This window comes from Oncorhynchus gorbuscha, unplaced genomic scaffold, assembly GCF_021184085.1.
Source record: "Oncorhynchus gorbuscha isolate QuinsamMale2020 ecotype Even-year unplaced genomic scaffold, OgorEven_v1.0 Un_scaffold_1908, whole genome shotgun sequence".
NCBI classification, from domain to species: Eukaryota; Metazoa; Chordata; class Actinopteri; order Salmoniformes; family Salmonidae; genus Oncorhynchus; species Oncorhynchus gorbuscha.
Window position 1 is genome coordinate 22,924 of NW_025746557.1, and position 23,917 is coordinate 46,840.

At 34.5% G+C, this 23,917-nt stretch overlaps 1 protein-coding gene across 1 annotated transcript in view; it reads left to right on the plus strand.

Moving 5' to 3' along the window:
• The first annotated feature begins 518 nt into the window (after positions 1-518).
• LOC124024521 (E3 SUMO-protein ligase PIAS1-like) overlaps positions 519-23,917 on the plus strand; it is a 54,089-nt gene continuing 30,690 nt past the window's right edge. Inside the window, exons 1-3 of the mRNA XM_046338444.1 lie at positions 519-631; positions 12,725-13,127; positions 22,257-22,341. Coding sequence (XP_046194400.1) covers positions 563-631; positions 12,725-13,127; positions 22,257-22,341 — 557 coding nt within the window. The 5' untranslated portion in view covers positions 519-562. The remainder of the gene's footprint in view (positions 632-12,724; positions 13,128-22,256; positions 22,342-23,917) is intronic.

Here is a 23,917-nt window from a genome sequence, read left to right on the forward strand (position 1 = left end):
TTTCTTCTATTGGAAAGATTTAATCATTTGCAATTAAGAATTAAGAATGTGCACCACCCTATGAGACCCCGGTCACAGCCAGTTGCGACACAGCCTGGGATCAACCCGGGTCTGTAGTGACACCTCAAGCACTGCTATGCAGTGGCTGTAGACCCCTGCGCCACTCGGAAGGACCCTGGCATGTAAGGACAAGGTGACTTTTATCAATATATTCGCCTGTATTTACCCCTCCCCCTTCCCAAAAAATGAAACCCTAATCAGATGCTTTCACAAAGAACTACAAATGCCATGATGATCTGGACATGACTGTCGAATGGAGGCAAGGGTAAGAATCTCTGGATTAACTATCTAATGTTAGCTAAATGTAGTAACGAATAAATTGGCAACATTTCTTTAAAATGGACAATTCTGTGAACTGTCTTGTGCAAGTTTAAATTGACACTACTTGTTAATAAAGGTGTCAGCGAGAGATGACGCGCAAGGAGCATGCTGGGATTTGTAGTTTTGCATGACGTCTACTTTGCTCCCAATTAGCATTTTCGAATCTGAGAGTAAATAAGAGATGAATTTATTGATAAACGTCACCTTGTCTGAAGAGAGATTTACATGGTTATCAAAACGGCACGCCAGGGTAAGCCTACATGAAACATAGCCCTTGTGGGAAGTGTTTCTAAAATCCCCTACGGGTGAAGAAAATGTATGGTAGAAAAAAACGATTGAAAACAGTCAAGAGATAAATGGTTTCATTGGTAGTAAGACACCACCACTGTGGGGCTCTATTTGCTGTAGATTGTCATCTTCTGTATTAGATAAATGTGGCAAATCGTAGCTTGCTGCTAAAAAAAAAAACAATTTTGGACTAGTTTTCAGTTATTTGTGGGCTGGTTTTGAGTGGTCATTGATATCTATACATGTGTTTGACCTGGAGGGGGCTGGCAACCCTGATCACGCATGCGCTAAAAGTTACAAGATGGCGGAGAGTGCGCAACTGAAGGTAAAGCGTATCCCGAAATAATAACACAAAAAAAACTAAAATAAAATGACGTATTTATGTAGTAAACTAATCTCCGCGGGTTACATATAGTTGAAATCGAATTTATTTTGATGATTTACTTGATTTGTTGTAGGGAATTAATTTAATTTGTGTACGAAAACGGTACAGTGGAAGTCGTAAGCTCGTATTGTTATTGTTAGCTGATAGCTAACGTTATGTGGTGAATAGATCAGACTGGTAGTTATGTTGGTTAATAGATCAGACTGGTAGTTATGTGGTGAATAGATTAGACTGGTAGTTATGTTGGTTAATAGATCAGACTGGTAGTTATGTGGTGAATAGATTAGACTGGTAGTTATGTTGGTTAATAGATTAGACTGGTAGTTATGTTGGTTAATCAGACTGGTAGTTATAATAGATCAGACTGGTAGTTATGTTGGTTAATAGATCAGACTGGTAGTTATGTTGGTTAATAGATCAGACTGGTAGTTATGTTGGTGAATAGATCAGACTGGTAGTTATGTTGGTAGTTAATAGATCAGACTGGTAGTTATGTTGGTTAATAGATCAGACTGGTAGTTATGTTGGTTAATAGATCAGACTGGTAGTTATGTTGGTTAATAGATCAGACTGGTAGTTATGTTGGTTAATAGATCAGACTGGTAGTTATGTTGGTTAATAGATCAGACTGGTAGTTATGTTGGTGAATAGATCAGACTGGTAGTTATGTTGGTTAATAGATCAGACTGGTAGTTATGTTGGTTAATAGATTAGACTGGTAGTTATGTTGGTTAATAGATCAGGTTATGTGGTGAATAGATTAGACTGGTAGTTATGTGGTTAATAGATCAGACTGGTAGTTATGTTAGTGAATAGATCAGACTGGTAGTTATGTTGGTTAATAGATCAGACTGGTGGTTATGTTGGTGAATAGATTAGACTGGTAGTTATGTTGGTGAATAAATCAGACTGGTAGTTATGTTGGTTAATAGATCAGACTGGTAGTTATGTGGTTAATAGATCAGACTGGTAGGGTTAATAGATCAGACTGGTAGTTATGTTGGTGAATAGATCAGACTGGTAGTTATGTTGGTGAATAGATCAGACTGGTAGTTATGTTGGTTAATAGATCAGACTGGTAGTTATGTTGGTTAATAGATCAGACTGGTAGTTATGTTGGTGAATAGATTAGACTGGTAGTTATGTTGGTGAATAAATCAGACTGGTAGTTATGTTGGTTAATAGATCAGACTGGTGGTTATGTGGTTAATAGATCAGACTGGTAGGGTTAATAGATCAGACTGGTAGTTATGTTGGTGAATAGATCAGACTGGTAGTTATGTTGGTGAATAGATCAGACTGGTAGTTATGTTGGTTAATAGATCAGACTGGTAGTTATGTTGGTTAATAGATCAGACTGGTAGTTATGTTGGTGAATAGATTAGACTGGTAGTTATGTTGGTGAATAAATCAGACTGGTAGTTATGTTGGTTAATAGATCAGACTGGTAGTTATGTGGTTAATAGATCAGACTGGTAGGGTTAATAGATCAGACTGGTAGTTATGTTGGTTAATAGATCAGACTGGGTTATGTTGGTTTAGATCAGACTGGTAGTTATGTGGTGAATAGATTAGACTGGTAGTTATGTTGGTTAATAGATCAGACTGGTAGGGTTAATAGATCAGACTGGTAGTTATGTTGGTTAATAGATCAGACTGGTAGTTATGTTGGTTAATAGATCAGACTGGTTAGTTATGTTGGTAATCGATCAGACTGGTAGTTATGTTGGTGATAGATCAGACTGGTAGTTATGTTGGTTAATAGATCAGACTGGTAGTTATGTTGGTTAATAGATCAGACTGGTAGTTATGTTGGTTAATAGATCAGACTGGTAGTTATGTTGGTTAATAGATCAGACTGGTAGTTATGTTGGTGAATAGATCAGACTGGTAGTTATGTTGGTTAATAGATCAGACTGGTAGTTATGTTGGTTAATAGATCAGACTGGTAGTTATGTTGGTTAATAGATCAGACTGGTAGTTATGTGGTTAATAGATCAGACTGGTAGTTATGTTGGTGAATAGATTAGACTGGTAGTTATGTGGTTAATAGATCAGACTGGTAGTTATGTGGTTAATAGATCAGACTGGTAGGGTTAATAGATCAGACTGGTAGTTATGTTGGTTAATAGATCAGACTGGTAGTTATGTTGGTTAATAGATCAGACTGGTAGTTATGGTTAATCGATCAGACTGGTAATTATGTTGGTTATGATCAGACTGGTAGTTATGTTGGTGAATAGATCAGACTGGTAGTTATGTTGGTTAATAGATCAGACTGGTAGTTATGTTGGTTAATAGATCAGACTGGTAGTTATGTTGGTTAATAGATCAGACTGGTAGTTATGTTGGTTAATAGATCAGACTGGTAGTTATGTTGGTGAATAGATCAGACTGGTAGTTATGTTGGTTAATAGATCAGACTGGTAGTTATGTTGGTTAATAGATCAGACTGGTAGTTATGTTGGTTAATAGATCAGACTGGTAGTTATGTGGTTAATAGATCAGACTGGTAGTTATGTTGGTGAATAGATTAGACTGGTAGTTATGTGGTTAATAGATCAGACTGGTAGTTATGTGGTTAATAGATCAGACTGGTAGTTATGTGGTTAATAGATCAGACTGGTAGTTATGTTGGTTAATAGATCAGACTGGTAGTTATGTGGTGAATAGATTAGATAGTTATGTTGGTGAATAGATCAGACTGGTAGTTATGTTGGTTAATAGATCAGACTGGTAGTTATGTGGTTAATAGATCAGACTGGTAGTTATGTGGTGAATAGATTAGACTGGTAGTTATGTTGGTTAATAGATCAGACTGGTAGTTATCAGTTAGTTATGTGGTTAATAGATCAGACTGGTAGTTATGTTGGTTAATAGATCAGACTGGTAGTTATGTTGGTTAATAGATCAGACTGGTTGGTTATGTTGTAGTTAATAGATCAGACTGGTAGTTATGTGGTTAATAGATGGTAGTTATGTTGGTTAATAGATCAGACTGGTAGTTATGTTGGTTAATAGATCAGACTGGTAGTTATGTTGGTTAATAGATCAGACTGGTAGTTATGTTGGTTAATAGATCAGACTGGTAGTTATGTTGGTTCAGAATAGATCAGACTGGTAGTTATGTTGGTTAATAGATCAGACTGGTAGTTATGTTGGTGATCAATAGGGTTAATCAGACTGGTAGTTATGTTGGTTAATAGATCAGACTGGTAGTTATGTTGGTTAATAGATCAGACTGGTAGTTATGTTGGTTAATAGATCAGACTGGTAGTTATGTTGGTTAATAGATCAGACTGGTAGTTATGTTGGTTAATAGATCAGACTGGTAGTTATGTTGGTTAATAGATCAGACTGGTAGTTATGTTGGTGAATAGATCAGACTGGTAGTTATGTTGGTTAATAGATCAGACTGGTAGTTATGTTGGTGAATAGATCAGACTGGTAGTTATGTTGGTTAATAGATCAGACTGGTAGTTATGTTGGTTAATAGATCAGACTGGTAGTTATGTTGGTTAATAGATCAGACTGGTAGTTATGTTGGTTAATAGATCAGACTGGTAGTTATGTTGGTTAATAGATCAGACTGGTAGTTATGTTGGTTAATAGATCAGACTGGTAGTTATGTGAATGGTTAGTTATAGATCAGACTGTAGTTATGTTGGTTTAGATCAGACTGGTAGTTATGTGGTTAATAGATCAGACTGGTAGTTATGAATAGATTAGACTGGTAGTTATGTTGGTTAATAGATCAGACTGGTAGTTATGTGGTTAATAGATCAGACTGGTAGTTATGGTTAATAGATCAGACTGGTAGTTATGTTGGTTAATAGATCAGACTGGTAGTTATGTTGGTTAATAGATCAGACTGGTAGTTATGTTGGTTAATAGATCAGACTGGTAGTTATGTGGTTAATAGATCAGACTGGTAGTTATGTGGTTAATAGATCAGACTGGTAGTTATGTTGGTTAATAGATCAGACTGGTAGTTATGTTGGTTAATAGATCAGACTGGTAGTTATGTTGGTTAATAGATCAGACTGGTAGGGTTAATAGATCAGACTGGTAGTTATGTTGGTTAATAGATCAGACTGGTAGTTATGTTGGTTAATAGATCTGGTAGGGTTAATAGATCAGACTGGTAGTTATGTTGGTTAATAGATCAGACTGGTAGTTATGTTGGTTAATAGATCAGACTGGTAGGGTTAATAGATCAGACTGGTAGTTATGTTGGTTAATAGATCAGACTGGTAGTTATGTTGGTTAATAGATCAGACTGGTAGTTATGTTGGTTAATAGATCAGACTGGTAGTTATGTGGTTAATAGATCAGACTGGTAGTTATGTTGGTTAATAGATCAGACTGGTAGTTATGTGGTTAATAGATCAGACTGGTAGTTATGTTGGTTAATAGATCAGACTGGTAGTTATGTTGGTGAATAGATCAGACTGGTAGTTATGTTGGTTAATAGATCAGACTGGTAGTTATGTTGGTGAATAGATCAGACTGGTAGTTATGTTGGTTAATAGATCAGACTGGTAGTTATGTTGGTTAATAGATCAGACTGGTAGTTATGTTGGTTAATAGATCAGACTGGTAGTTATGTTGGTTAATAGATCAGACTGGTAGTTATGTTGGTTAATAGATCAGACTGGTAGTTATGTGGTTCAGACTGGTAGTTATGTGGTTAATAGATCAGACTGGTAGTTATGTTGGTTAATAGATCAGACTGTAGTTAGTTAATAGATCAGACTGGTAGTTATGTTTGAATAGATCAGACTGGTAGTTATGTTGGTTAATAGATCAGACTGGTAGTTATGTTGGTTAATAGATCAGACTGGTAGTTATGTGGTTAATAGATCAGACTGGTAGTTATGTTGGTGAATAGATCAGACTGGTAGTTATGTTGGTGAATAGATCAGACTGGTAGTTATGTTGGTTAATAGATCAGACTGGTTGTTAATATATTACCAGAACCTTGTTATACTTACCAGAACCCTTGTTATACTTAACAGAAACCTTGTTATACTTACCAGAACCTTGTTATACTTACCAGAACCCTGTTATACTTGCCAGAACCTTGTTATACTTGCCAGAACCTTGTTATTCTTACCAGAACTTGTTATACTTGCCAGAACCTTGTTATACTTGCCATAACCTTGTTGTACTTAACATAAAATTTTAATACTTACCAGAACCCTGTTTTACTTGCCAGAAACCTTGTTATACTTACCAGAACCCTATTATACTTGCCAGAACCTTGTTATACTCACCAGAACCCTGTTATACTTGCCAGAACCTTGTTATACTTGCCAGAACCTTGTATCAGAACCCTGTTATACTCACCATAACCTTGTTATACTTACCAGAACCCTTGTTTACTTGCCAGAACTATACCAGAACCTTGTTATACTTGCCAGAACCTTGTTATACTTGCCAGAAACCTTGTTATACTCACCAGAACCCTGTTATACTCACCAGAACCCTGTTATACTTGCCAGAACCTTGTTATACTTGCCAGAACCTTGTTATACTTATCAGAACCCTGTTATACTCACCAGAACCTTGTTATACTTACCAGAACCCTGTTATACTCACCAGTTATACTTGCCAGAACCTTGTTATACTTGCCAGAACCTTGTTATACTTGCCAGAACCTTGTTAGAACCTTGTTATACTTGCCAGAACCTTGTTATACTTGCCAGAACCTTGTTATACTTGCCAGAACCTTGTTATACTCACCAGAACCTTGTTATACTTGCCAGAACCTTGTTATACTTGCCAGAACCTTGTTATACTTGCCAGAACAGTGTTATACTTGCCAGAACCTTGTTATACTTGCCAGAACCTTGTTAGAACCTTGTTATACTTACCATAACCCTTGTTATACTTACCAGAACCTTGTTATACTTACCATAACCTTGTTATTCTTGCCAGAACCTTGGTATACTCACCAGAACCCTGTTATACTAACCAGAACCTTGTTATACTCACCAGAACCCTGTTATACTTACCAGAACCCGTGCTATACTTACCAGAAACCTTGCTATACTAACCAGAACACTGTTATACTTACCAGAACCCTGTTATACTTACCAGAACATTGTTATACTAACCAGAACCTTGTTTTACTTTACAGAACATTTGAATATTTACCAGAACCCCATTTTACTTACCAGAACCCTGTAATACTCACCAGGACCCTGTTATACTTACCAGAACTCCCTAGAAAGGCCAGAACCTAGGAATAAACCTAGAGAGGAACCAGGCTCTGTGGGATGGCCAGTCCTCTTCTCGCTGTGCCGGTTGGAGATTATAAACCTAGAGAGGAACCAGGCTATGAGGGATGGCCAGTCCTCTTCTCGCTGTGCCGGGTGGAGATTATAACAGAACATGGCCAATATGTTCAAATGTTCATAAATGACCAGCAGGGTCAAATAATAATAATCACAGTAGTTGTCGAGGGTGCAGCAAGTCAGCACCTCATGAGTAAATGTCAGTTGGCTTGATGTATCAGTGTGATAAATGAAATTGGAGTACAGTTACCTAAATTAGCTAACTACAGTCTGACCGGGAGAATTAGCCTGGGCCAGACAGCCCTGAAGATTTGTAGCTAACTAGCTAGCTGATACCTTCCAGTTGAATTTGCTAATTTTCTCTCTCCGCGTTTAGCAGTTGGCTAAGTGGCTAATAGCTGCTTAGCTAGCTAATTACGAGATTGACATTAAAAATATGGTTATTACAAGTGTGGGTGTGTCAAAAAAGGTAGCTAGCTATCACGGTTAGCCATTAGCAAGCTAATATTTAGCCAAAACATTTAGCAAACTATTATGCAGAATGTGCCCGTTTTGAAATTCTTTCTTTCTCTAAAGTCTAGGTTGAAGATAGGGCTTCTGATCCCTGTAATCCCACCCATCTGTAGTTCACCAGGGACTTCTCATCCTGTTTCCCTGTAATCCCACCCATCTGTAGTTCACCAGGGGCTTCTGATCCCTGTAATCCCACCCATCTGTAGTTCACCAGGGGCTTCTGATCCCTGTAATCCCACCCATCTGTAGTTCACCAGGGGCTTCTGATCCCTGTAATCCCACCCATCTGTAGTTCACCAGGGGCTTCTGATCCCTGTAATCCCACCCATCTGTAGTTCATCGTATGTGTGCTCAGGGCCTTACTATCCATAAAGCCAGAGTCTTCGAGGATAAGATACTGTTTTATTAACCCCTACTCTAAAATGCGTTATGTGTCTGGGCCCTGATCTCTGGAGTCTGGCCTGAATCCCCCTGATTCACAAACTGTCTCTGCTACTCTAAGATGCGTTATGGGTCTGGGCCCTGATCTCTGGAGTCTGGCCTGAATCCCCCTGATTCACAAACTGTCTCTGCTACTCTAAAGTGTCTAGTTAAAAGAGTAGTTCACTATTTTACAATTTGATGTTAGATGGTTCCTCAACCTGAAATGTAGTCTATGGGGCCAAGAGAAACTGAACCACAGATTTTGTTTTCTATAAACAGACATTAAACTTCAGGTAACTTTAGCCACTGCTTAATGAAAGCATAAATGGATGTGATGGGGAATTTTTTGTTGAAATCAACTCCATATTTGGTTCGATCTTTGCGTCAAGGTGACTTTGTCCATTTTTAAAACACGCCTCATCACATCTATGTTTTTAGCTAGCGGTGGCTAAAGTTAGCTTTATGGCTGTTCATTGGGGGCCAATCATCTATGTTTTTAGCTAGCGGTGGCTAAAGTTAGCTTTACGGCTGTTTATTGGGGCCAATCAACAGTTGCTACATCTATGTTTTTAGCTAGCGGTGGTTAAGTTAGCTCAAGGTTAATGGCTGTTTATTGGGGGCCAATCAACAGTTGCTACATCTATGTTTTTAGCTAGCGGTGGCTAAAGTTAGCTTTATGGCTGTTTATGGGGGGCCAATCAACAGTTGCTACATCTATGTTTTTAGCTAGCGGTGGCTAAAGTTAGCTCAAGGTTAATGGCTGTTTATGGGGGGCCAATCAACAGTTGCTATATCTATGTTTTTATCTGCCGGTAGCTAAAGTTAGCTCAAGGTTAATGGCTGGCCAATCAGTAGTTGCTATGTCTATTTTTGGACTTAGTAACTATGAACCCATTTGATTCCCAAACGGAATCTGTTATGGATATATTTTATTTTATATTTTCTGCAGAAAGCTTCTTCTTTTCTTTTGTGACTCTTTATTTTTTAAATTTATTTAACGAGGCGGTTAAGAACAAATTCTTATTTTCAATTTGTACCTCGTCACCTTGGGGATTTGAACTTGCAACCTTTCGGCTGCTAGTCCAACGCTCTAACCTACGCTGCCCCCCGACTCCAGTGTAGTAACTTTATTTCATACAATTTGGGAACATGGGTTTTATGTAAATAAATGCTTAATCCTTATTATTGTTTAGAGTATTAGATCCCAATGAATCTACGGTTATCTTTTCTTCCATTCATCATTAACTATCTGATTCAAATACAAAGTGTTAGAGTTGGTCAGGGTGGGGCTGACTGATTTGCTTTTTAGTGCCCAATGCAATTATACTTTGCAATCAACAACATTTAAAACATAATAATATGAGGCTCCTTCTACGCTGTCTAAGTAGCATCCTGTCCTGACTAGCTGTCTACCAGTCCTCTGAGGTAGTAGGGAGGAACCCATAGCATCCTGTCCTGACTGTTTACCACTGAGGAATGCAGAGCCATTGAAGAGGATCAACAGCCTGATCAACTCTATTTGAAGGAAATGTTTCGTGCTACCATGAGGCAAATGGTCACATCAAGTCCCGGCCAAGGATATTCAGAGACCACTCCTGCGTTGTCTTGGCTTTGTGCTTAGTGTCGTTGTCCTGTTGGAAATGTGAACTTTCACCACAGTCTGAGGTCCTGAGTGCTCTTGAGCAGGTTTTCCTCAAGCGTCTTATTTCTTCCATCACATGTACAGCTAATTCTCAACATCTTGCACACTAATGAGATGCTATTGAGCCCACACTAGTACACTGTCTGAGCCAAGGACTACATGCTTTCTGGTAAGTTTTGATTACAATACTGGGTGGGGGTGAATATATTATGACATACATTTTTTTTTTTTTGTTAACTAGTAAATAGTAGCCTACAGCAAAGTGTGTTTAAATCATTTCTAACTTGTTAACAATTTCTGTTAGTTAGCAAAAAAACTACCAGGAGGGGTTGTAGCTTGCTTGAGCCTGCTAGCTGAGGAGTGTGAGACGGTATAACAGACACACCGGTGTCTACATTGCAGATGAGCTGAATGACCTTGGACCACAGAAGGTATTTGCACTGGTAACAGACAATGCTGTGAACATGAAGGCTGCCTGGTTTAACGTGGGAGGAGTCCTACCCTCACATCACACCCATTGGCTGTGCTGCTCATGCATTGAATCTGCTCCTCAAGGACACCATGGCACTGAAAACAATAGATAGAATCTACGAGAGAGCCAAGGGAATAGTTAGGTAGGTGAAGGGTCATAAAGTTATAGCAGCAATCTACCTCACCATTCAAAGTGAGAAGAATAAGAGCACCACATTGAAGCTGCCCAGCAACACCCATTGGGGTGGTGTTGTCATCGTGTTTGACAGTCTCCAGGACGGGAAGGAGTCTCTCCAAGAAATTACCATATCACAGTCTGCCAGTATGGACAGCCCCATCAAGAGGATCCTCCAGGATGATGTATTTTGGGAGAGAGTGGTAAGCAGCCTGAAACCTATAGCAGTAGCCATTGCACAGATTGTGGGAGACTACCGTGTCTCTGTGAAGCGTCATCATGTCCAGGAGAAGACATGGAAGTCTGAGAGGAAGACAACCAAAGCTTTAGTTTCTAAACTTCTCCTCAGAGGTAGCGGTCCTCATGAGAGCCAGTTAACTCTAATGAACTTATCCTCTGCAGCAGAGGTAACTCTGGGTCTTCCATTCCTGTGGCGGTCCTCATGAGAGCCAGTTTCATCATAGCGCTTGGTAGTTTTTGCGACTGCACTTGAAGGAACTTTCAAATTTCTTGAAACGTTACGTATTGACTGACCTTCATGTCTTAAAGTAATGATGGACTGTCATTTCTCTTTGCTTATTTGAGCTGTTCTTGACATAATATGGACTTGGTCTTTTACCAAATAGGGCTATCTTCTGTATACCACCCCTACCTTGTCACAACACAACTGATTGGCTCAAACGCAATAAGAAGGAAAGAAATTCCACAAATCCTAACAAGACGCATTTTAATTGAAATGCATTCCAGGTGACTACCTCATGAAGCTGGTTGAGAGAATGCCATGAATATGGAAAGCCGTCGTCAATGCATAATGTGGCTACTTTGAAGAATATAAATTATATTTTGATTTAACACTTTTATTTGTTGTTGTTTACTACATGATGTGTGTTATTTCATAGTTTTGATGTCTTCACTATTATTCAACAATGTAGATAATAGTAAAAATAAAGAAAAACCCTTGAATGAGATGGGAAGGTGTCGAATAGAATATGTAAACGGTTTTTTGATTGGTACTGTGTGTATATGGATGGATGGGAATGATGTTAAAAGTTATATCATACACTACAGTTCTATTTAAATAGTTATTTGCATTGTGGAGTCTTTTTGTTTAGACATGTAGCTAGCTAGCTAAACATTGAACCATCATCTCAACTCATAATGTTTCTAGTCTTTTTTGTTTTTAGACATTGAACCATCATCTCAACCGTTTCCACCCATGTATTAAACAATGAATCTGCAGGTAGCTAACCAACCGGGTTCAATGTTAGCTAGCTAACCTTAGGCTATAACTAGCAATGCAAATTGCTCTCAGATACGAATAATTTTCCTACACAGATCGTACACGGAACGTTAGCAAGCCGGCCGGCTAACTTTAGCTAGCTAGCTAACAGTACACTAACTTGAAATGAAAACGACTTTCTGACAAAAATTAGAAACGTGTAATTTCTGAAAATGTAGCTAGCTAGACTCTCATCCTTGTATACTTGGGTGGACACTTCTCCCTCTGTCAGGTTGCCCTTAAGTTTGAAGATGTAATCCGGAGGTTTTACACAACAGCCTTCTGTGTGTTTGCTTTTCGACACTGTCTGCATATTTGCAATCAAACGCCAGAACCTTCTCCATCTCCTTAGCAATCATACTCAAGTCCCAGAAGGCATTTCTGTCCCAGAAGGCATTTCTGTCCCAGAAGGCATTTCATATGGCTCTCCTGTGACACGCAACAGTTTTTCTGAAATGAGTCACATATCTATGAAGAATACGTGTATATAATAGTATATGTACAGCAATAGTTATATGGTATGAACCATGACTAGAATACAGTATATACATATGAAGTGGACAGTAGTAGTTATATAGGACAGGCCTTGACTAGAATACAGTATATACATATGAAGTGGACAGTAGTAGTTAAATAGGACAGGCCTTGACTAGAATACAGTATATACATATGAAGTGGACAGTAGTAGTTAAATAGGACAGGCCTTGACTAGAATACAGTATATACATATGTAGTGGGTGAAATATGATGTAAATTAATTTTAGTTATTCTACCTGTGTATCATATTATCCTCCATGTTTATAGTATACTGTGAAGTAATAATGCTGATTTTTAATTACATTTTTGTTGTCTTTCCTTCCTCCCAAAGCAAATGGTGATGAGCCTTCGTGTTTCAGAGCTACAAGTGTTACTAGGCTACGCAGGACGCAACAAACACGGCCGCAAACATCAACTGTTGACCAAAGCCCTGCACCTCCTTAAGGCCGGCTGCAGCCCCGCTGTCCAGATGAAGGTGAAGGAGCTGTACAGGCGCCGCTTCCCCGCCAAGATGCTGTCTCCGGTGGATCTGGCCCTACCCAGTGTCCACTCCACCTCCAGCCTGCCCGGAGGCCTCACCTCGCTGGGGTTCGACAGCCACGGATCCCCCTCGCCTGGCTCTCTGCTGGTGCCCAAACAGGAGCTGGGCCTTCACCCCGTACACCCTGACGTGAAGCTCCAGAGGCTGCCCTTCTACGACATGTTGGATGAGCTCATCAAACCCACCAGCCTGGGTAAGTGGTGCTTAGATTTACACACACCGTGTGCACAAAACATTTAAGAACACCTTCCTAATTTTGATTTGCACACTGTTTGCTCTCAGAACAGCTTCAATTATTCGTCAGGACTATGGGACTCTACGAGGTGTCGAAAGCGTTCCACAGGGATGCTGGCCCGTGTTGACTCCAATGCTTCCACAGGGATGCTGGCCCGTGTTGACTCCAATGATTCCACAGGGATGCTGGCCCATGTAGATTCCAATGCTTCCACAGGGATGCTGGCCCATGTTGATTCCAATGCTTCCACAGGGATGCTGGCCCATGTTGATTCCAATGCTTCCACAGGGATGCTGGCCCCATGTTGACTCTACAAGGTGTCGAAAGCGTTCCACTGGGATGCTGGCCCGTGTTGACTCCAATGCTTCCACAGGGATGCTGGCCCATGTTGACTCCAATGCTTCCACAGGGATGCTGGACCATGTTGACTCTACAAGTTGTCGAAAGCGTTCCACAGGGATGCTGGCCCTTGTTGACTCTACAAGGTGTCGAAAGCGTTCCACAGGGATGCTGGCCCTTGTTGACTCTACAAGGTGTCGAAAGCATTCCACAGGGATGCTGGCCCATGTTGACTCTACAAGGTGTCGAAAGCATTCCACAGGCATGCTGGCCCATGTTGACTCTACGAGGTGTTGAAAGCCTTCCACAGGGATGCTGGTTCATGTTGACTCTACGAGGTGTCGAAAGCATTCCACAGGGATGCTGGCCCATGTTGACTCTACAAGGTGTCGAAAGCATTCCACAGGGATGCTGGTTCATGTTGACTCTACGAGGTGTTGAAAGCCTTCCACAGGGATGCTGGTTCATGTTGACTCTACGAGGTGTTGAAAGCGTTCCACAGGGATGCTGGCCCATGTTGACTCTACAAGGTGTTGAAAGCGTTCCACAGGGATGCTGGCCCATGTTGACTCTACAAGGTGTTGAAAGCCTTCCACAGGGATGCTGGCCCATGTTGACTCCAATCCTTCCACAGGGATGCTGGCCCCATGTTGACTCTACGAGGTGTTGAAAGCGTTCCACAGGGATGCTGGCCCATGTTGACTCTACAAGGTGTTGAAAGCCTTCCACAGGGATGCTGGTTCATGTTGACTCTGATGCTTCCCACAGGGATGCTGGTCCATGTTGACTCTGATGCTTCCCACAGGGATGCTGGTCCATGTTGACTCTTATGCTTCCCACAGGGATGCTGGTCCATGTTGACTCCAAATCCTTCCACAGGGATGCTGGTCCATGTTGACTCTGATGCTTCCCACAGGGATGCTGGTCCATGTTGACTCCTATGCTTCCACAGGGATGCTGGCCCCATGTTGACTCTACAAGGTGTTGAAAGCCTTCCACAGGTATGCTGGTCCATGTTGACTCCAATGCTTCCCCACAGGGATGCTGGCCCCATGTTGACTCTAGAAGGTGTTGAAAGCCTTCCACAGGGATGCTGGTCCATGTTGACTCCAATGCTTCCCCACAGGGATGCTGGCCCCATGTTGACTCTACAAGGTGTTGAAAGCCTTCCACAGGGATGCTGGTCCATGTTAACTCCAATGCTTCCACGGGGATGCTGGCCCCATGTTGACTCTACAAGGTGTTGAAAGCCTTCCACAGGGATGCTGGTCCATGTTGACTCCAATGCTTCACAGGGATGCTGGTCCATGTTGACTCCAATGCTTCCACAGGGATGCTGGTCCATGTTGACTCCAATGCTTCCCTACAGGGATGCTGGTCCATATTGACTCCAATGCTTCCCCACAGTTGTGTCAAGTTGGCTGGATGTCCTTTTGGGGTGGTGGACCATTGTTGATACACAAGCTTAAAAAAACCAGCAGCGTTGCAGTTCTTGACACACTCAAACCGGTGCGCCTGGCACCTACTACCAAACCTCGTTCAAAGGAACTTAAATATTTCGTTTTTCCCGTTCACCCTCTGAATGGTCACACATACAAAATCCATGTCTCAAAGCGAAACAGTCCTTCTTTAACCCCGTCTCCTCCCCTTCATCTACATGTCTCCTCCCCTTCATCTACATGTCTCCTCCCCTTCATATACATGTCTCCTCCCCTTCATCTACACTGATTTTGAAGTCGATTTAACAGGTGACATCAATAAGGGATCATAGCTTTCACCTGGATTCACCTGTGACAGTGTATATTTCACATACATTCATCAAACACGTTGTGTTTTATTAAAGCTATAAGGCTTTAACCTGTGGATTATTGTGATTCAACAGTTGTTTCTAAACATATAATTAGATGCAGGTCTGTCTATCCTGTCTGTTATAGGTCCATAGAATAAAGAGTGTATGGTTCATATCATATCATAATCATATCATATATTCATATCATTTCATATTCATATCCATATCATAGCCATATCATATAATCATATTCATATCATATTATTATCATATTATTACCATATTCATATCATAATCATATCATATTCATATCATATCATATATTCATATCATATCATATCATATCATATTCATATCATATCATATATTCATATCATATATTCATATCATATCATATATTCATATCATATCATATATTCATATCATATCATATATTCATATCATATCATATTCATATCATATATTCATATCATATCATATATTCATATCATATCATATATTCATATCATATCATATATTCATAGCATATCATATTCATATCATATATTCATATCATATCATATATTCATATCATATCATATATTCATATCATATATTCATATCATATCATATATTCATATCATATATTCATATCATATATTCATATCATATCATATATTCATATCATATCATATATTCATATCATATCATATATTCATATCATATCATATATTCATATCATATATTCATATCATATCATATATTCATATCATATATTCATATCATATCATATATTCATATCATATATTCATATCATATCATATATTCATATCATATATTCATATCATATCATATATTCATATCATATATTCATATCATATCATATATTCATATCATATATTCATATCATATATTCATATCATATATTCATATCATATATTCATATCATATCATATATTCATATCATATTCATATCATATATTCATATCATATCATATATTCATATCATATATTCATATCATATATTCATATCATATTCATATCATATCATATATTCATATCATATATTCATATCATATATTCATATCATATTCATATCATATCATATATTCATATCATATCATATATTCATATCATATCATATATTCATATCATATCATATATTCATATCATATATTCATATCATATTCATATCATATATTCATATCATATCATATATTCATATCATATATTCATATCATATATTCATATCATATCATATATTCATATCATATCATATATTCATATCATATATTCATATCATATTCATATCATATATTCATATCATATCATATATTCATATCATATTCATATCATATATTCATATCATATCATATATTCATATCATATATTCATATCATATATTCATATCATATTCATATCATATCATATATTCATATCATATCATATATTCATATCATATCATATATTCATATCATATCATATATTCATATCATATCATATATTCATATCATATCATATATTCATATCATATATTCATATCATATCATATATTCATATCATATATTCATATCATATATTCATATCATATCATATCATATCATATCATATCATATATTCATATCATATCATATATTCATATCATATCATATATTCATATCATATATTCATATATTCATATCATATCATATATTCATATATTCATATCATATATTCATATCATATATTCATATCATATATTCATATATATATCATATCATATCATATATTCATATCATATATATTCATATCATATATTCATATCATATCATATATTATATCATATATTCATATCATATATTCATATCATATATTCATATTCATATCATATATTCATATCATATATCATATCATATCATATATTCATATCATATATTCATATCATATCATATATTCATATCATATATTCATATCATATATTCATATTCATATCATATCATATCATATCATATATTCATATCATATATTCATATCATATCATATATTCATATCATATATTCATATCATATTCATATCATATATTCATATCATATTCATATCATATATTCATATCATATATTCATATCATATATTCATATCATATCATATATTCATATCATATATTCATATCATATATTCATATCATATTCATATCATATATTCATATCATATATTCATATCATATATTCATATCATATATTCATATCATATTCATATCATATATTCATATCATATATTCATATCATATATTCATATCATATATTCATATCATATATTCATATCATATATTCATATCATATCATATATTCATATCATATATTCATATCATATCATATATTCATATCATATCATATATTCATATCATATATTCATATCATATATTCATATCATATATTCATATCATATATTCATATCATATCATATATTCATATATTCATATCATATATTCATATCATATCATATCATATCATATCATATATTCATATCATATATTCATATCATATCATATTCATATCATATATTCATATCATATCATATATTCATATCATATCATATATTCATATCATATCATATATTCATATCATATCATATATTCATATCATATCATATATTCATATCATATCATATATTCATATCATATATTCATATCATATCATATATTCATATCATATATTCATATCATATATTCATATCATATATTCATATCATATCATATATATCATATCATATCATATATATTCATATCATATCATATATTCATATCATATCATATATTCATATCATATCATATATTCATATCATATATTCATATCATATCATATATTCATATCATATATTCATATCATATATTCATATCATATTCATATCATATCATATATTCATATCATATATTCATATCATATCATATATTCATATCATATATTCATATCATATATTCATATCATATATTCATATCATATATTCATATCATATATCATATATCATATCATATATTCATATATATTCATATCATATCATATATTCATATCATATATTCATATCATATCATATATTCATATCATATATTCATATCATATATTCATATCATATATTCATATCATATCATATATATTCATATCATATATTCATATCATATATATTCATATCATATCATATATTCATATCATATATTCATATCATATATTCATATCATATATTCATATCATATATTCATATCATATTCATATCATATATTCATATCATATATTCATATCATATATTCATATCATATATTCATATCATATATTCATATCATATCATATATTCATATCATATATTCATATCATATCATATATTCATATCATATATTCATATCATATATTCATATCATATATTCATATCATATCATATATTCATATCATATATTCATATCATATATTCATATCATATTCATATCATATCATATATTCATATCATATCATATATTCATATCATATATTCATATCATATATTCATATCATATCATATATATATCATATCATATATTCATATCATATATTCATATCATATATTCATATCATATATTCATATATATATCATATATCATATCATATCATATCATATCATATCATATCATATATTCATATCATATCATATATTCATATCATATCATATATTCATATCATATTCATATCATATATTCATATCATATCATATATTCATATCATATATTCATATCATATATTCATATCATATCATATATTCATATCATATCATATATTCATATCATATCATTCATATCATATCATATATTCATATATTCATATCATATCATATATTCATATCATATATTCATATCATATATTCATATCATATCATATATATCATATCATATATTCATATCATATATTCATATCATATATTCATATCATATCATATATTCATATCATATCATATATTCATATCATATATATATCATATCATATATTCATATCATATCATATATTCATATCATATCATATATTCATATCATATCATATATTCATATCATATATCATATATTCATATATCATATCATATATTATTCATATCATATATTCATATCATATATCATATATATCATATATCATATCATATATTCATATCATATCATATATTCATATCATATATATTCATATCATATCATATATTCATATCATATCATATATTCATATCATATCATATATTCATATCATATCATATATTCATATCATATCATATATTCATATCATATCATATATTCATATCATATTCATATCATATATTCATATCATATATTCATATCATATATTCATATCATATATATTCATATCATATCATATATTCATATCATATATTCATATCATATCATATATTCATATCATATATTCATATTCATATCATATATTCATATCATATCATATATTCATATTCATATCATATATTCATATCATATATTCATATCATATATTCATATCATATATCATATCATATCATATATTCATATCATATATTCATATCATATATTCATATCATATCATATATTCATATCATATCATATATTCATATCATATATTCATATCATATATTCATATCATATATTCATATCATATATTCATATCATATTCATATCATATCATATATTCATATCATATATTCATATCATATATTCATATCATATATTCATATCATATCATATCATATCATATATTTCATATCATATATTCATATCATATCATATATATATTCATATATCATATCATATATTCATATCATATATCATATCATATTCATATCATATATTATATCATATCATATATTCATATCATATATTCATATCATATATTCATATCATATATTCATATCATATATTCATATCATATCATATATTCATATCATATATTCATATCATATATATATCATATCATATCATATCATATATATCATATCATATTCATATATATATTCATATCATATATTCATATCATATATTCATATCATATCATATCATATATTCATATCATATATTCATATCATATATTCATATCATATCATATCATATCATATTCATATCATATATATTCATATCATATATTCATATCATATATTCATATCATATATATTCATATATCATATCATATATTCATATCATATATTCATATATCATATCATATCATATATCATATCATATCATATATATATCATATCATATATTCATATCATATTCATATCATATATTCATATCATATATCATATCATATATTCATATCATATATTCATATCATATATTCATATCATATATTCATATCATATCATATATTATATCATATCATATATTCATATCATATCATATATTCATATCATATCATATATTCATATCATATCATATATATTCATATCATATATTCATATCATATCATATATTCATATCATATATCATATCATATTCATATCATATCATATATTCATATCATATCATATATTCATATCATATATTCATATCATATCATATCATATATTCATATCATATATTCATATTCATATCATATATTCATATCATATATCATATCATATATTCATATCATATCATATATATTCATATCATATCATATATTCATATTCATATCATATATATTCATATCATATCATATATTCATATCATATATTCATATCATATATTCATATCATATATTCATATCATATCATATATTCATATCATATCATATATTCATATCATATCATATATTCATATCATATCATATATATTCATATCATATCATATCATATATTCATATCATATCATATATTCATATCATATATTCATATCATATCATATATTCATATCATATATTCATATCATATCATATATTCATATCATATATTCATATCATATCATATATTCATATCATATATTCATATCATATCATATATTCATATCATATATTCATATCATATATTCATATCATATCATATATTCATATCATATATTCATATCATATCATATATTCATATCATATATTCATATCATATTCATATCATATCATATCATATCATATATATCATATCATATATCATATATTCATATATCATATCATATATTCATATCATATATTCATATCATATTCATATCATATATTCATATCATATCATATATTCATATATCATATATTCATATCATATATTCATATCATATCATATATTCATATCATATCATATATTCATATCATATATTCATATCATATTCATATCATATATTCATATCATATTCATATCATATATTCATATCATATCATATATTCATATCATATATTCATATCATATATTCATATCATATTCATATCATATCATATATTCATATCATATCATATCATATATTCATATCATATCATATATTCATATCATATATTCATATCATATCATATATTCATATCATATCATATATTCATATCATATCATATATTCATTCATATCATATATTCATATATTTCCATATAATCATATCATATCATATATTCATATCATATATTCATATCATATATTCATATCATATATTCATATCATATATTCATATCATATCATATATTCATACCATATTCATATAATTTCCAAATCATATTATTATCATATCCATGTCATTATCATATTCATATCATATTATTATCATATCCATGTCATTATCATATTCATATCCATGTCATTATCATATTCATATCATATTATTATCATATCCATATCATATATTCATACCATATTCATATAATTATCATATTCATATTCATATCCAGCCCATCTCTTGGTAACCCACAGTGTAACCGGCATTGTAACGGCTGTAACTGAAGTTTGTCTAGTTTTCAGTTGGGAACTTCTCCATTTCGTAGTGAATGTGTTCTTTCTTCTGTGTGTGGTGGTGGTGGGGGGGGTGGTATGATGAGATTGTTCTAGTTCTCTCTCTCTCTTGTCCTCAGCCTCAGACAACAGTCAGCGGTTTCAGGAGACGTGCTATGCCTTTGCTTTGACGCCCCAGCAGGTCCAGCAGATCAGCAGCTCCATGTAAGACTGACCCCTATCTACACCACTAGAACACACCCCTATCTAGACCTCTAGAACACACCCCTATCTAGACCACTAGAACACACCCCTATCTACACCACTAGAACACACCCCTATCTAGACCTCTAGAACACACCCTTATCTAGACCTCTAGAACACACCCCTATCTAGACCACTAGAACACACCCCTATCTACACCACTAGAACACACCCCTATCTAGACCTCTAGAACACACCCCTATCTAGACCACTAGAACACACCCCTATCTAGACCTCTAGAACACACCCCTATCTACACCACTAGAACACACCCCTATCTAGACCACTAGAACACACCCCTATCTAGACCACTAGAACACACCCCTATCTAGACCACTAGAACACACCCCTATCTAGACCACTTGAACACACCCCACCCCTATCTAGACCACTAGAACACACCCCTATCTAGACCACTAGAACACACCCCTATCTAGACCACTAGAACACACCCCTATCTAGACCACTTGAACACACCCCACCCCTATCTAGACCACTAGAACACACCCCTATCTAGACCACTTGAACACACCCCACCCCTATCTAGACCACTAGAACACACCCCTATCTAGACCACTAGAACACACCCCTATCTAGACCACTAGAACACACCCCTATCTAGACCACTAGAACACACCCCTATCTAGACCACTAGAACACACCCTATCTAGACCACTAGAACACACCCCTATCTAGACCACTAGAACACACCCCTATCTAGACCACTAGAACACACCCCTATCTAGACCACTAGAACACACCCCTATCTAGACCACTAGAACACACCCCTATCTAGACCACTAGAACACACCCTATCTAGACCACTAGACACACACCCCTATCTAGACCACTAGAACACACCCCTATCTAGACCACTAGAACACACCCCTATCTAGACCACTAGAACACACCCCTATCTAGACCACTTGAACACACCCCACCCCTATCTAGACCACTAGAACACACCCCTATCTAGACCACTAGAACACACCCCACCCCTATCTAGACCACTAGAACACACCCCTATCTAGACCACTAGAACACACCCCTATCTAGACCACTAGAACACACCCCTATCTAGACCACTAGAACACACCCCTATCTAGACCACTAGAACACACCCCTATCTAGACCACTAGAACACACCCCTATCTAGACCACTAGAACACACCCCTATCTAGACCACTAGAACACACCCCTATCTAGACCACTAGAACACACCCCTATCTAGACCACTAGAACACACCCCTATCTAGACCACTAGAACACACCCCTATCTAGACCACTAGAACACACCCCTATCTAGACCACTAGAACACACCCCTATCTAGACCACTGAACACACCCACCCCTATCTAGACCACTAGAACACACCCCACCCCTATCTAGACCACTAGAACACACCCCTATCTTAGACCACTAGAACACACCCCTATCTAGACCACTAGAACACACCCCTATCTAGACCACTAGAACACACCCCTATCTACACCACTAGAACACACCCCTATCTACACCACTAGAACACACCCCTATC